The 14,433-nt window shown below is 57.4% G+C and overlaps 1 protein-coding gene and 1 long non-coding RNA gene across 4 annotated transcripts in view; one reads left to right on the forward strand and one right to left on the reverse strand.

Annotated features, from left to right (window-relative positions):
• The window catches only part of ADGRD1 (adhesion G protein-coupled receptor D1), a 150,265-nt gene that overhangs the window by 125,117 nt on the left and 10,715 nt on the right, over positions 1-14,433 (forward strand). For all 3 annotated transcript variants that reach the window (XM_082418223.1, XM_082418225.1, XM_082418224.1), the window contains 2 exons: positions 2,697-2,763; positions 5,183-5,249. In XM_082418223.1, the coding sequence (XP_082274349.1) occupies positions 2,697-2,763; positions 5,183-5,249 (134 nt within the window). The remainder of the gene's footprint in view (positions 1-2,696; positions 2,764-5,182; positions 5,250-14,433) is intronic.
• LOC309640110 overlaps positions 12,034-14,433 on the reverse strand; it is a 258,908-nt gene continuing 256,508 nt past the window's right edge. Inside the window, exons 2-3 of the long non-coding RNA XR_014252035.1 lie at positions 12,497-13,895; positions 12,034-12,273 (exon numbers count right to left, since the gene is read on the reverse strand). This is a non-coding gene — a long non-coding RNA (uncharacterized lncRNA). The remainder of the gene's footprint in view (positions 12,274-12,496; positions 13,896-14,433) is intronic.

Raw genomic sequence — 14,433 nt, forward strand, 5'->3', positions numbered from 1 at the left:
TCACATGGGTTGACAACAGTCGCATTTATCTCCTGCTTACACTGCGTGTCGTCAGTGGCCGGTGGCAGTGGGAGGGGCTCTGCTCGGGGCAGTCCCTCAGGGGCCCGGGGTGATGGAGAAGGTGCTGCCTGGAGCCACTGCTGGATGCTGTGAGAGAGAAGACAAGCCGGGGGGATGTCACCCGGGAAATCAGATACTTAGCCGAAAGAGGCATGGGTCAATTCTGTTCACAACTCACTGCCCAGAAGGAGGCAACAGCTCAACAGCCCCAGGGTGCAGAAGTGCAAGCCTCCATGTGCCCAGAACGAGGCATCCAGAGTGTGGCACAGTGACTTCTACCGGAGGGCGGGCCACTTGTCTCCCAGCGTTGTCATCTCTCTGCCCCTCCTCTGTCGAGACACCCCACCCCTGTATTGGGTTTCATATCATCCATCCTCTCGGGGCTTTGCTCTGCGGGTCTGGGTTAACATTTCATAGCAATGCTCCTTATGGTCGCTTCTCACATCACCCCTCCCTCCTTCCCTGGATCTTAGGGGCCAGCAGCCAGGGAAGCACCAGTGTGGTCCCTCTGAAAGGTCACCACATTCCAAAGAGAGCACTTCTTGAGCTCCACAAAGTCAACGTCCATAGGACAGGACCAGAGGAACCCCAAACTGCGGAAGCAGGTCGCGTGTCTGCATGGGTTATGGGGGTGTGAATTTCAGATGCTAGCAGCAGTGGAAAAGGCATCGGAGTTGGTTCATAAGAGTGGAGATTATCATGCAGAGATGGGCTTCATACGTCAGCACATCCTTAATCACATCCATGGCCGCAGCGCGTGTGATCCTCACCACAGCCTGATGGCACGTGCTGTCATCTCCATTTCCAGAGTGAGAACGTGGCAGCCCAGAGAGGTTCAGCCGGGTCCCTGAGGCTGCACAGCTGGTCCAGGGGCCCTGGGACTAGAGCCAGGGGTCGTGTGGCTCCGAAGCCCAGGCTTCTCCCACTCGCTGACTTCTCCATCCTGTTCCCACGCTCCTCTTCCCGCCACCTGTGAACTTATCCTTGTTAACAGCACCCTCACCCAGTGTCTGTGGCTCCTGCAGCGTGTTTCAGAGAAAGCAGAGGGTAGGGCCCACCTTCTTCTCAGACCCTTCTGGTCACTGCCCTGTGGCCTGTCTTCTGAGCGTCAGTGTTGCTTTGGGGATAATAGGAGAAACGTGTCAGTTGTGAAGGCAGAAAAAGAATCTTCAACTCCTCCGTTTAACTTTGGGCAGCAAAGAGATGCCAGCCCGTGACTTGGGCCCCCGCCGTGGCCACGATCGGGGGAGGGAAATGTGGTGTTGACTCAAAGTGAAGTCAACCTCAACCCCTGAGTTTGAAAATCTGTCCTCCCAGGCACCTCGGGTTCTTACTGCACCTTCCAGAACACCCCCGGACGGGGCCCTGGGGACGCTGCAGGGTCCTGCGTGCACCTGCTGGGCTGTCCTATGGACCCAGATCTCCTGCAGTGCCCACTTCTCCCGCACCCCAAGGCTTGCGCTTCCTCGGGAAGATGGGGTGGGGGGGAATCTTGGTGCTCAGTGCCCCCAGGGCCCCTCACCATCTCAGGGCCCATGTGATCCTCCCAAGAGAGCCAGGCAGCGGGGTTCCCTGCAGCGCCTGAGGAAACCGAGGCCCTAAGTGAGTGGGCGGCAGGGTGCGGGCCGGATCCTTGGCGTCCCCCTTGTCTCCTGTGACTCTGGGTCCATCAGGGCAGGAGGGCCGCAGCCAGAGCCTCCAACACCAAGGGAAAGGCTCTGGCTTCTATGAGGTCATGCACGCGGGTAGAAAACCCGAGTGTGACAGCGGGTCAGCAGTGAGAGGTGCGTCCCCTCCTGGCCCCTGGCCTGTCCACCTCTCCCCAGAGGCTGCTTACTGGTCTCCTTTGAGGGCCCGGTGACTGTCTTGTCCAGATGTGCTGTGATGTAGTCAGACTATTTTGACATCCAGACAACGTGTTTCAGAGACAGGACCACTCTCCAAAGACTCCTTTTCAAGGAGAATCATTTAACACTGCTCCTCAGAAGGGCCGGTGTGGAACTGACCAAGCCACCAGAGGTCGCAGGAGGGCTGAGGCCTTGAGGCGCCCAGGCCTGGAGCCGGGAGCAGGCTTCCCCCTGGGTCCTGGAGCAGATCTCCCATGGGCGGGGCAGGCTCGGCCAGAGGGGCACAAGGAGCCGCCTGTCCTAATGTATCTTCCCCTGCCCCCTTTTATCCCAGCAATCTGCAAAGTGCAGGGTCCTGGTCAGGAGCCCTTTCTCCTGACCACCCTCAGGAGGGGAGGGTCAGTGGGTGGAAGGGGACCCTTTGCTGTCTCTTCTTCCCCCTCCCTTCCCTGCAGGGGAGCAGAGGCAGGTGCTGTGCTCAGGGCGCCGATCAGACCGAGGCCCTGGGCATGCTGCTTCCCCAGCAGCCGGAAGGGCGTTGTTTTCAGATACAGAATCAGATTCATAACGGATCTGCCCTAAAATGCATGTGTGTGTGTGTGTGTGTGTGTGTGTGTTAGTTATCTCTTTGTTTAGACTCTAAATTCTTGGAGCCTAGGGGCTGTTCTGTGTCCTCAACACTTAGCACACATTTCTTTGTACACATCAGGTATAAAATGAATAAATGAATGAACGAGTCAGAGGAGACTGGAGCAAGCTAATAAAATATTCTGCTCTCATTTTCTGCAGGTTCTCCTCTTCTGATCTGTATCATTTCAGTAGTCTTTGCCATGGACAGTTACGGAACAAGTAAGAAGTAAGTGAAGGGGTGATCCCTGTGTGGGCAGGACCCCCGTGGGGAGGGGCGCGGTGAGGGTCCCCATGGCTCGTTGTCTTGCTGTGTTCTTCTCGGGGGGGGGGGCGTCTGTCCAAGGCGGGTATCCTCCAGCCCTGGCAGTAAAAAAGGCCTGATAGAGTGAGAAACACCCCCGGCGGTGCTCTGGGCTTCCTCCCACCTTGGAACTAGCATCGAGGGGGTCGGAGTGCCTCCTGCACTGAGTGGCCGGGACAGGTTTCTGATGGGAGCTCTTCATCCATGTGGTTGTCCTGGACGCAAAGTCTGGTCGCCTGTGGAGCCCCGTTTTGTGCTGACCCTTTCTTGGGGTGGTCAGCAAGTGCCTAGTACATAAGAAGTCCCGTTAAGTTACAGCCGAGTGAATAGGTGACTGTGTGAGTAAGTGTGGTCTGATGTGCACCCGCAGGGGGCGTTCTCATCGCTGGGGCAGCAGCAGAGGGGACAGTGTGTGTGCCGGACCTCGTGTGCCATTTTGAAACTGCAGCTGGTGGGTCCCTAGTTGGATCAGGAAGAGGCTGGGTTGGGACGGTGCGACCAGGTCAGGCGTTCACCTCCCAGAAATTTGAATTCCTTTCCTCCCAAAGAGAAAAGGGCTTTAGCTCACCCGTCTTTAGGGAGCTGCCCCTCTCCTCAGCCAAGCTGAAGAACCACTGAGTGACAATGCCATGGAGAGACTTTAAGAGGCGAGAGAGGGAGTTAAACACTGTTCCAGCTTCAGCCTGAGATAATTTCTCAGCTGAGTTGCTAAAGTGGGAGGAATCTGGCTTTTTCTACTTTAGGGCGACAATTTCCTGAAGAAGAAGCACTTAAAGAAAGCACTATCTGAGTCCATATTGAAATAAGAATGATTAAACAACCATTGTTCTGGCCCATTCCTTGCAAGCCTGCGTGGTATCCGAAGTCAAGGCACTAATTAAAAGAAGAAACTTCTTCTCAGACACATCTCATTGGCATTTGTTCCGTGTCTTTCCATCTGGGAGCGTGCAGATGCTGGGCCGCCCACGGTGCGTCTCAGCTCCAGGGTCTGTTTCTGATGTAAGCCTCTCACCCACTCATGTGCCCGAGAGCAAGGCAGCCCCAGCAAAGGTCCGGAAGCTCACTGAGTGTCCAGGGAGGACAGGGGATCTGAAGATTCTCATCCACTTAACATTCTGCGCGAAAATGGTGGAAAGCACAAGCTTCCTCTTGCAGAACCCTCACCCTCCCAGGGAGCCTGGGTTGGAGCTGCCCCTTTGCAGAGGGACCACCAGACTCGACGTGTATTTCCATGTTAAGTGCCGCGTCCTCGGACGGGAGGTTCTTTTCTCCAGGCTCTAGGTTCCAGACGGGAACGAGCCTCTTACAGGCGCTGTCACCTGTCTGGGGCATTTCGTGTCTCCTGGTCCAGGAGGTCTCGGGGGAGGACGCGGGCAGAAAGACAGGGCGCAGGCGTGGACTTGGGTCCCCTAACGTCCCTGGGCCTCAGCCTCCTCCCCTGCAGGGCGGGGTCATCACAGCACCTGCCTCAGGGGCGCGTGGGGTTATGGGGGGCGACGCTGTGCCGTCAGGGGGCTGCGCTGGGTGAGCAGGGGTGAGTGAGTGACCAGGCGGCCCCGCAGGGACGTCTGCGTCCTGCATCCGTGAGGATACGCCGTGCGCCTCACCAGATCCTGGTGGGTGTGCCAGGCCCCCGGGGCTGCCCCCGGATCCAGGCAGGTGACGTGTCTCAGGGACCCCGGGCTCTTGGCGGCTCTGATGCTCTGGAGAGGAAAACGGTGGTCCTGCCTGAGTTCCTGGGATCATGTCTCGTAAGCCAGGAGCAATTTCATATCCTCAAACTGGACCCTACTTCCCAGATGAGGCTTCTCTGGAAATCAGAGCCGTGGCTGGGATCCACTGGGACCTTTCTTCTTGGTTGTGGAGCGGGGTCGGGGGATGGCACTGCCGGGGGTGGAACTGACCGACAGCTGATGAGAAGACGAAGATGGTCCATGCTGCCACGTGATGCCTCCTCACTCCTTGAACCCCTGCAGAAGACACTAGTTAAGTCAGTATTTGAAATGCTCTGGAAGGAAGCCGGCCCCTGGCAAAAGCCTATTTATTTATTTCTCGTATAAAATTAAGACCTCCTTTGGATTTTGGCTAGACTCTTCAGAGATTGCGAGTTTTTCCACTAACCAGGTGACCTGTAAAAGCCTTCTTTTCCCCGAGCCAGTCTACAGACCTGGAACATTCTTCCCAAGAGCGGGAGGCATGAGGTCATGGACAGGATACAGACACGTTTGTAGGGATTAACAATGTCCTTGTGACTGTGCCCCACGGTGTCCCTGTACTGTCCCGGACGCAGGGCCCCTGGGACGTGGGATGGTGCACTGAAGTAACCTTCTGCCCCCTTCCACAGTTGCTGGCTGTCGCTCGGGAATGGTGCCATCTGGGCCTTCGTAGCTCCTGCCCTGTTCATCATCGTGGTACGTCCTCTGCCGTGCGGGCGCGGAGCTGGGCTGGGGAGGGGCCGGAGTGGAGGAAGCCCTGGGCTTTGTGGAGGTGCAGCTGGGCCCCCTGAGAGCATGTCCTAAGCTGGGGCAGCATAGGTCCTGTTACAGCCCCTCGTGGGGGTGTGACCCAGAGCCTCCTTTCCCCGAATGATACTCAGGAAGGTTGGGCAGGTTTTCAGGTTTAATGCAGATCTGTCTGAGGCCCTCGGTGCTTTTCATGCTGAAGCAGCAGGTGTGGGTGTGTGTCCAGGAGGGGCAGTGCAGACCCAAGTGGTTCTTTTCTTTCCCGATGCTCTTCCATGATTTCCTCACGTGCACATCTCCGTGGTCAAGGAGATGCAGGATCCAAGGCTATGTTAGGGAGTTTTCGTCCGAGCGTTCTGGGAACCACACAAAACAGGATTCCTGTGATAATGAGGGACCTATTCAGAAAGCGTGACAGACATGGGGACTTCTAAGCTCACAGTCAGGAACGTTTGCCGTGGCTGTGCGTCTGCGGTTCAGATGAGGCCGTCTCCACGTGGTTCTGGCTCCCCACCTCTCAGCTCTGTTTTCCTATAAGTTGGCTCCATTCTTAGCTAGGTTGCCCCAGATGATGGTAAGAAACTCTAGGACCACACAAAATTATAATAACTGTCATGGGAAAAAAACCCTCCTTTGTTGTTCTTGCTATTGTTCTACCGACATGTCCCACAAAATCCTGGGATCGATTTTCATCATTTCTGATGGGCCTGGCATGGAACTCTGCCCACCATGGGCCCCTCGCTGAGGCCAGAGGAGCAGCATGCTCTGATTGGCCAGAGGAACGGAATGTTCTGATTGGCTAGCCTTCACTGAAGGCAGTGGAAGCAGAATGTTCTGATTGGCCAGCCCTCACTGTGGCCAGAAGAATGAAATGCTCTGATTGGCCAAAGGACTGGAACGTCTTGATTGGCCAGGCCTGGGTCACAGCTCTAACCCTGGGTCCTTATACTTGGTTTCCCATGAAGTTATTTAACGTTAATAATAAAGCTCAAATTTATAGAGCATCTTTTTTTTTTTTTTTAAGATCTGAATGTGTTTTTACATTAAATTTCTCTCTTACTTGCCCCTAAATTAGCTGCTTGGAGAGATGGTAATTTCTATTATTACAGAGGGGCAAATTAAGGTGCAGGGAATAAGTAGAATGATAAAATCCTGGCCTGTGATGGTAGCTGTATTAGTTTAGGTGTCCCCTTCCTCTCCTCCCCCCCATCCTTCTACTCTCCCTCTTCCTTTTGTTCTCTCTCCTCCCACTTCTCCCCTGGTGCTAGTAAACCAGCTTGAGTGCCCTTGAATAGAAAAGGCTCAGTCCTGGGAAACAGAGAAATCAGTCATGGCTGGTTCCAGGCACTCAGTGATGTCCACAGATATCTCCTACTCAGCCCATGGTCCCATTGCCTCCTTGCTGGCTGCATCTCAGGCAGGCTTTCCTGGGGGGGATGTGATGGAGCTGGTACCCTGATACATCCTCCAGCTCTGCAGTTCAGGGTAAGGAAGGAGGCACTGTTCCCAGCAGTCCCAGCAGAAGTCCCAGGGCAGATTCTGATTGGCTCCCATGGGTCAGGTTTCCAGAGCCAATCACTGAGGCTGGGGTGGAGGCAGATGATTGGTCAGGCCCGAATCACATGACTACCCAGGGGCAGGGTTTATTATTTTATCCACCCGAACTCTCGGGGCTAGAGGTGGGGATCCCCAAGAAGCCCTAGGGAAAGGGCCTGGGAGAGGGGGGTGCCAGTACCTGGGTGCTGAGCCTGGCTGGGGTCTGGTCAGAGGTGAGGCATCGCCATGCTGTCCCAGTCTGGGCCTCTCTCCCCACAGGTGTTGGGGGCTGACAGCAGGACACCCCCATCCCTCCTGCCCACCTTGTGCAAATCCACAAAGCACACTCTCCACACCCTTGGCTGGGGCCCCAGAACATGCTGTCCACGCACCCCCAGGGTGGGAGCCAGGCCGTGCTCACTGCCTCTGGGGGTGCTGCCTTTGAAGGGTGTCGGGCCCCCAGGTGGGCCCGGTACTGGAGGTGACGGAAGGGACTCCAGCCAGAGACACTTGAGACTTTGGTGTCCTCATCCATCGCCTCCCCCATCGGGTGTCCCGGCTGTGGTGGCACATGAACTGTCCTCCCATCCTAAGGACAGATCCAATGTCCTGTGTCACCAAGGATGGCTGCCGGAGGATGGACTTATTTGGAGAGGGTCTGTGGATGGCACTGAAGCCCAGCGCTCCTGCCTCCCCTCCATGTGGATCTTTCCTAAATATTGTGAAGCCAGCCCTCCTTTCACTCACCCCCCTGCTCCCTTCCCCAACGGCTGATTCGAAAGCTTCTTTTGACTTTGTTCCAAATTCGGTGGCACTGACTGAGGCCGTGGGCCCTGGTGGTTAATTAGAAACGTATCCAAGGGAAGACGCCTAAAGATGTGGCTTCTTCCTCCTTAATTAAAATTCCACTCAGACATCCTCAGGCCACACAGAGGTGCAGCAGCGTCTTCTTGGTAAAGGGTTTCCAGACGGGCAGCGTGGGGGGCATCATCGTGGTGTCACCGTCTGTTCGGGACATGAGGGAGGGCGGTGGTGCCAGCCCCACACACGCTCCCCCCGTTCGCGCTGCGTTGACTCTGCTCCCCTCCACGCCGGTCTCCTGCCAGGTGACGTGTGCTCAGGGCCGTCCGCGGGGACAAGCAGGAGACGGGGGCGTTCCCTTCCTGACATGCTGGCTCTGCGAGCCCCCTGGGTCCCCCGTGGCCCCGGCCCCCGGGCCTCGGTGCCAGGGGAGAGGCGGGGCTGTGCTCCCCGCTCTGCAGGGCTCGTGCGCCCACCGGGCTCTCTGTAGGGTCCGCGCAGGGCCCTGGTGGGGGGGGTGGGCGACGGGGAGACGGGGGCCTTGCGGGCGTCAGCTGGGTGCCCCTCCCATGCCACTCCCCTCCTGCTCTCAGTGTCCCCGGGGGGCCGGTCTGGATGGAAATGGACCAGGCTCAGAGGGAGGGAGGAGCCGGGGGCCGGGAGTGCACCCCCCGATCCTTCGTGCAGGGCAGTGGGTGCACGTCTGCTCCGTCCCCCTCAGGCCACACTCCTGTCGACAGCGCCGGCCCAGCCCTGGCCGCAGGGTCCCTGACGCGGTCCCTCTGCCCTCAGCCCTTCTGTCTCACAGGAGCTGGTGTCCCCGGCGCCCCGTGAGCCCTAGCCGTCTCTCCGGTTGCTGGCTCCCGTGTGGTGCTTGGGACGTTTTCCTTCTTTGTCCATCACAGATGATTAGAATCACACTGCTGTGTCATCTCTGCGAGGGAAGGGGGACTGCAGTCTTTGCCAGTCCAGGGCGATGGCACACCAGTTCTGTAAAGGAGATCTCCTTCCAGGAAGGGCTGCCGGGTCGGGAGAGGGACGGGACTGTGGTCTCAGGGCGTCCGTCCTTGGCGTTAACTCCGAGCTCTGAGTACAGGCCCGGGTCCCTCCATCAAGTGCTTTCAGCTGCGGGAGGTGGTGCGTTGTCGTGGTGACACGTCCCTGAGCTTTCACTCCAGGCTGTCCCCTGTCCCAGGGCTGCATGAGGACCATCTGCAGTCACTTCATCACCCGGCCTTTCACAGGATGACAGAGGCTCCTGTGAGCGACCCCGCGGGTGCCCCCCTTCCTGCTCCTGGGGTCAGGGAGGACCACTCGCCTTGTCCCCCAGATGGAGACACAGGCTCAGACCAGACTCCAGTCCCCCGGACAGTTAAACCCTCCTGGTCAGAGCACGGACTGTGGGAGGGGTGGGAGGGGAGTAAGTGAGTGTGTAATTCCTCCGCCCTGTTCTCTCTCTGCGCTGACTTAACCCCCCAGGTCTGCAGGGCCCGGCAGCATCGCCCCCTCCCAGACTCCCCGGGTGATCTGGCTGTTTCCTCTGACTTTGGTCAGTGACGGCGGGGGATCCGAGGCGGCCCTGCCTGGACCCTTCCCTACCACCCACCACAGCGAGGGGTCCAGCAGCAGGGTCCCCGCATCCCACGTCCTGCAGGCTCGCTGGAGCCCTGCTGTCCTTCCAGAGGGGGCGTTACCTCCGCCCCGCCCCACCTGCTCCCAAGGGGTTAACATCCATCACCTGGGACAACAGCCCTGGGGGCCTCTGCAGAGGGGGCGTTACCTGCCCCCCACCCCACCTGCTCCCAAGGGGTTAACATGCATCACCTGGGACAACAGCCCTGGGGGCCTCTGCAGAGGGGGCGTTACCTCTGCCCCGCCCCAGCCCCTCTCCTTGACATCAGCCCCGCGCCTGCGAGGACTGCAGTTCTCACACTTGTTAGTAATGGAATCCCTGGGGAGCTTGGGAACGGTTCCTGCCTGAGCCCCACCTGGGAGGTTCTGGGTTTACTGGACCTTTCAGAGCTCCCGGCGATTCCGGTGTGGAGCTGGCTTGCAGTCCGAGGTGGGCCGTGGGAAGTCCGAGAGCCCTGGGCTGCGGGGAGGGGGTGTCTGCTGAAAACGGTCAAGTGTGGGGTCAGCTGGCCGCGGCCCACGTGGTAGATCCCGTGCAGGTGCCGGGCACTTGTTTACAAACTGCGGCGTCAGTCACGCTGCAGCTGTTGAGTTTAGCTGTTACAGTAGAGACTGGGAGGCCTGAAAAGCCAAAAATGTTTGCTCCCTGGACCTTGAGAGAAAAAGCATGCAGACCCCAGGCCAGGGGATGCGGCGGAAGGGTCCTGAGACCCAGCCTCTCCGACTGTCAGGGCTCAGGCTGGCCAGGGGCGGGAGTGTCCCGTGTGTCTCATTTCCTCTGAGGACCCTGGGTTGTGCCAGTCTGAGTCGTGCCCCGTTGTTCCCAGAGGTGCTCTGAAGACAGCAGGTTTCAGCACCACAAGTAGGGCCTGGCCCCATTGGGTAACGTGTGCAAAGCTCTGTTCGGGCACATGTTCACGTGAGCACGTCCGTGGGAAAGAAATGTCTGGATGGATGCACACGGGATGGTGTTCCCCAGAGAGGGGTTTGTGTCCGGGGGGTACTTGCTTGCACATCCCATCCATTTAAAAACACCCACATGTCACGTGCATCATTTTAAACTAAAACACTTTGGAAAGGTGCATGTTCGTGTTGGGGTATGTGGTTTCGCTGTGTCCCGGTGAGGTTGGTCCCGGAGGGGCAGGCACCTGTGGGACGGGATTGTCACCGTGGCGCCTGGTGGGCCCAGTGCTGGGGGGGAAAGGGCAGAACCGAGCCCCTTCCGGTTCACAGATCACCTGTCACCCCACTGCCAAATATGCACCCACCAACTGTCCCTTCACAAACTGTTCTCCCCGATTATGAAGGGACATGGATGTCATTCCCTGGGCGACTCCAGTGACGCTGAGTGCAAAAGTGCCCACGGGGCAGGCAGGTCTTATAGAAGCAGGGACGCCGTGGGCCACAGGGGCCACCTTAGCCTGAGCCCCCCCAGGGGGCTTGTTCCGTGCTGGCGCCACCTGGGAAAAAGGCCTCCAAGTCAGGGAAGAGAAAGAGTCTAGAGTTTTAAAATCCTCCTCTCACCTGGGGAGAAGCCAAGCTAGTTGTGTGACTCTGCAAATACAGGTACATAAATAAAGATACATAGATACAGATCCAGTTACCAATTCCTGAGAACAGATATGGACGTGGGTACAATTACAATGATAGTTACAGACATAAGGATGCAGGACCATAAATACCTATATGGACATAGAAACAGGTATAGATACACATGAAGCATTTACTATGTCTTTATGTGTGTCTGCACGTATAACCTTTCACTGTGAAATCGTGGTACACATCCCAATGATTTTTCACAAATACCTGAGTGGCCCTGAGCCCGGTAAAGAAACAGAGCGTGGTCCCAACCCCAGAGCCCTGCCCAGCCGTTCCCTCCCCCCAGCAAAGATCCCCATGGTCTTGAGTGTATGTCCTCCCTCCAACCCTCCCCTCCTTTTTTTTTTTTTTTTTTTTGCTGAAATGCAGCCTGTGAATTATTGGTTTGACATCTGTCATAAGTAGCTTGTTGGCTGTTCTAATGCAGAGATACTTAGTTGATGAAATACCCCATATTCACGTTACAAACGCCTCACCCCAGGGCCTTTCCCAGTTTGCAGCCAGGCACAAGCCAGGGCGAGTGAAATGGAGTGAGGGGGCCAGGCCCGCTTCTGTTTTGTATTTTCATGAAACGCCAGATTTGTTTCACCCTCAGCTGCTGTCTCCCACTTAGTTGCGCATTAATGTAGGCTCGGAGGTTAGCCTGCACCTTCTCTCATGCTGCCGTGGCCAACGTGATTGTCTTACAAACGCGGGGGGGAAGCGTGCATGGCAAATGAAATCAGACAGGCCCCCAGCTGAAGGAGGGAGAGGGGAAATAAATAAACCCCAGCAAAAGCTTTGGAGACATGGGCATGATGATGAATTGTAACAGCCAATCACGTGGGCAGCTTAAACATTATTGAAACGCTTCCTTCCGGGTCTTCAATACAGAGGCCAAGAAATAACAAAAGACCTGAAATCGAATTAATCACTTGGAGCATTTCTGTGTCTGTGGAACAATTTGCCATAATCTGATCATCCATTCAGTGGCCACATCACAGAGCCTGTGCACAGCAGTCTGAATCGCCTGGCATCACACCCAAGAGGTCTAGGGCAGAATCCCGGGTCAGCCTCCAGCCGGCGAAGGGAGAGGTGGTTGGGATGAGACCTCTGGGGTCACGTGGGGTGTTCAGGCTCCTCTCCAGAGGCTGCCTGGCCTCCATCTCCCGGGTCCCAGGCTCTGTGGCTTCTCCATCCCCTTCCCTGAATTACTGGGACACTTCACAGTGGAGCCTCTTTTCCTCCTGAGCCCAAGGTCATAACTGAGACGTTCGCAGGAAAAGGGATTGATGTCATTTCCCTTTTATAATTTAATTAAGTAATTTGATTTTTGAACATTAACACATATGGTTAAAAATTTGAAAGCAAAGCTTTATAATGTATATATCTGAGCAGTCTCTGCCCACGTCTCTCTCTTAACTCCCTGGTTTCCACCTGCCCCACAAACAGACAACCCCTGATGCTAACTTCTTGTGTATCTTAGGGGTGCTATGAAGATACCGGCGAATATAAATATATATTCACCTCATTCTGTGCCTTTTCCACGCACACAGTGTGTGCTGGACCTCTGGCTTTATCAGCACAGGGAGAGCTGCCTCGGTCCCTGATGCGTCCACAGAGTAGGCTGCCCACGGTAGCCCCCAAACCTGCTCCCTGGTGGAAACAATTCAAGTGTTTCCAGTCTTCTCTGGTTACAGACAAGGCTTCAGCTTTGGCCAGTGGGTGAGGAACCCAAGATATAAATTCCCAAAGTGAAAGAGGCAGGACTTACAGGATGGCACACGGGGGACCTCAGTAAATGTTCTCCCCCTAGAATACAAAGAAGCTGCTGGAAGAATTATACCTGGGAAAACCCCAAACATTTCAGAACTCCATAAATCAGCCAAAGGCTGAAAAGCATTTAATTGTGAACAATCGCTGAATCTTGGTGAGAGCAGCAGGGTCTGTGGCTTTTGATGGGCCACTCGGGCCCCACGTCCCAGCTCTGTGATGCAGCTCTTGTCACTGGAGGTGAGGACGAGCTTCCTTCCGGGCGCGCGCGGGTGCGGCGCCTGTCTGACCTCAGAACAAGCTGTTCGCAGACCTCGCTGAACCTCAGCGTCTGGAATAGACATCCCCATTCTTAAAGCGGCGACCAGTTCGTCCCCTGGCTTTGGTCACCGACCCGGTTGAATGGAAAAGTCCCTGCGTTTTCACACCAATAGCCCGGCATCCGTGCTGGCCTGCCTCTTTCCTGTCTGCTGAGCGTGGCCTTCCTGCGGTGCTAAGCCGGTCGGCCAGCGCGGGGCGGGGAGGCGTGGAGGGCGCGGTGTTGCTGACGGTTCCCATCTGCCAGCGGCTCCCGTGTGCCCGGACCTCAGGAGACTTCCGTCGTCATCCCCACTTTACAGGCAACAAAACGAGGGGGAGTGAGGCGGCCTGTCGGGAGCCAAGCTGCCGGGTGTGGAGATGGTCAATTAAGACGAGGGCCCCACTGACGGCACCTGTTCTTTGTTTGCTCTAAAGACTAATGATTAAAGCTTTACTCGCTTAGAGTGATGGTATAAGCAAGGGGCTAAGCGGGCAGAGGTGCCAGCTTCCCAGGGCTCCGTGCCACAGAGCAGCGCGGGCAGGCTGAGCGGGTTCTGCAGGAGCGGCTGCTGAGTCCTGGACCTGCGAGCTGGGAGCGGGAAGCGGGAGCAGGGCCGGGAGTGGGGAAAGCGCTGGGTACTGAGGCAGAGCGGGAGAAGTGTCTGCAAGGCCCCTGAGGTAAAGGGTATCAGCAGAGATGCTTTGGAAAGGCCTCAGGCTGGGCCCCCAGAAGGAGGCCTCTAATGAGGGCCTTCAGGCCAGGCACGCAGGTGTGTGTGCGGCGTGGCCGGCCGGGGCAGGAGGGGCCTGAGTCCCCTGCAGAGCCCGGGATGCTCTGCTGGGCCCCAGGTCTTGTGTGCGGAGGGCCACTTTCCCTGTGTGGCCTGCCAGGAAAGCCTTTGTCCTTGCCTGTGGTCAGGCCTGAAGGTTCACACGTGGCCGGGAGCGGGACTCCTCGCCGACTCTGTAAACGACCTCAGGAGTTTTCAGATACGAGGGAGAGGCCCCGTCACGCACAGCCCCGAACCAGCTGTGGACCCTGTAGCGGAAGGAGATGGCCGGGCCTCACTTCCCCTGCTGGCACCTGCCTGCTCAGGCTCCTGTTCAGGACCCTGGAGAGCTGCCCACGGGAGGGGACACTGTGCTAGAGCCTCTGCCAGAGACCCTCACAGCCCCCGCCCAGCCCCCGGCCCCCAAGGGGAGTCTCCCAGCCCCCAGCCCCCCAAGGGGAGTCTCCCAGCCCCCAGACCCCAAGGGGAGTCTCCCAGCCCCCAGCCCCCAAGGGGAGTCTCCCAGCCCCCCGACACCCAAGGGGAGTCTCCCAGCCCCCAGACCCCCAAGGGGAGTCTCCCAGCCCCCGGCCCCCAAGGGGAACCTCCCAGCCCCCAGACCCCAAGGGGAACCTCCCAGCCCCCAGACCCCCAAGGGGAGTCTCACAGCCCCCAGCCCCCAAGGGGAGTCTCCCAGCCCCCAGACCACAAGGGGAGCCTCCCAGCCCCCAGATCCCCAAGGG

Source organism: Balaenoptera physalus (assembly GCF_965194825.1).
Source record: "Balaenoptera physalus genome assembly, chromosome: 12".
Classification (NCBI taxonomy): domain Eukaryota; kingdom Metazoa; phylum Chordata; class Mammalia; order Artiodactyla; family Balaenopteridae; genus Balaenoptera; species Balaenoptera physalus.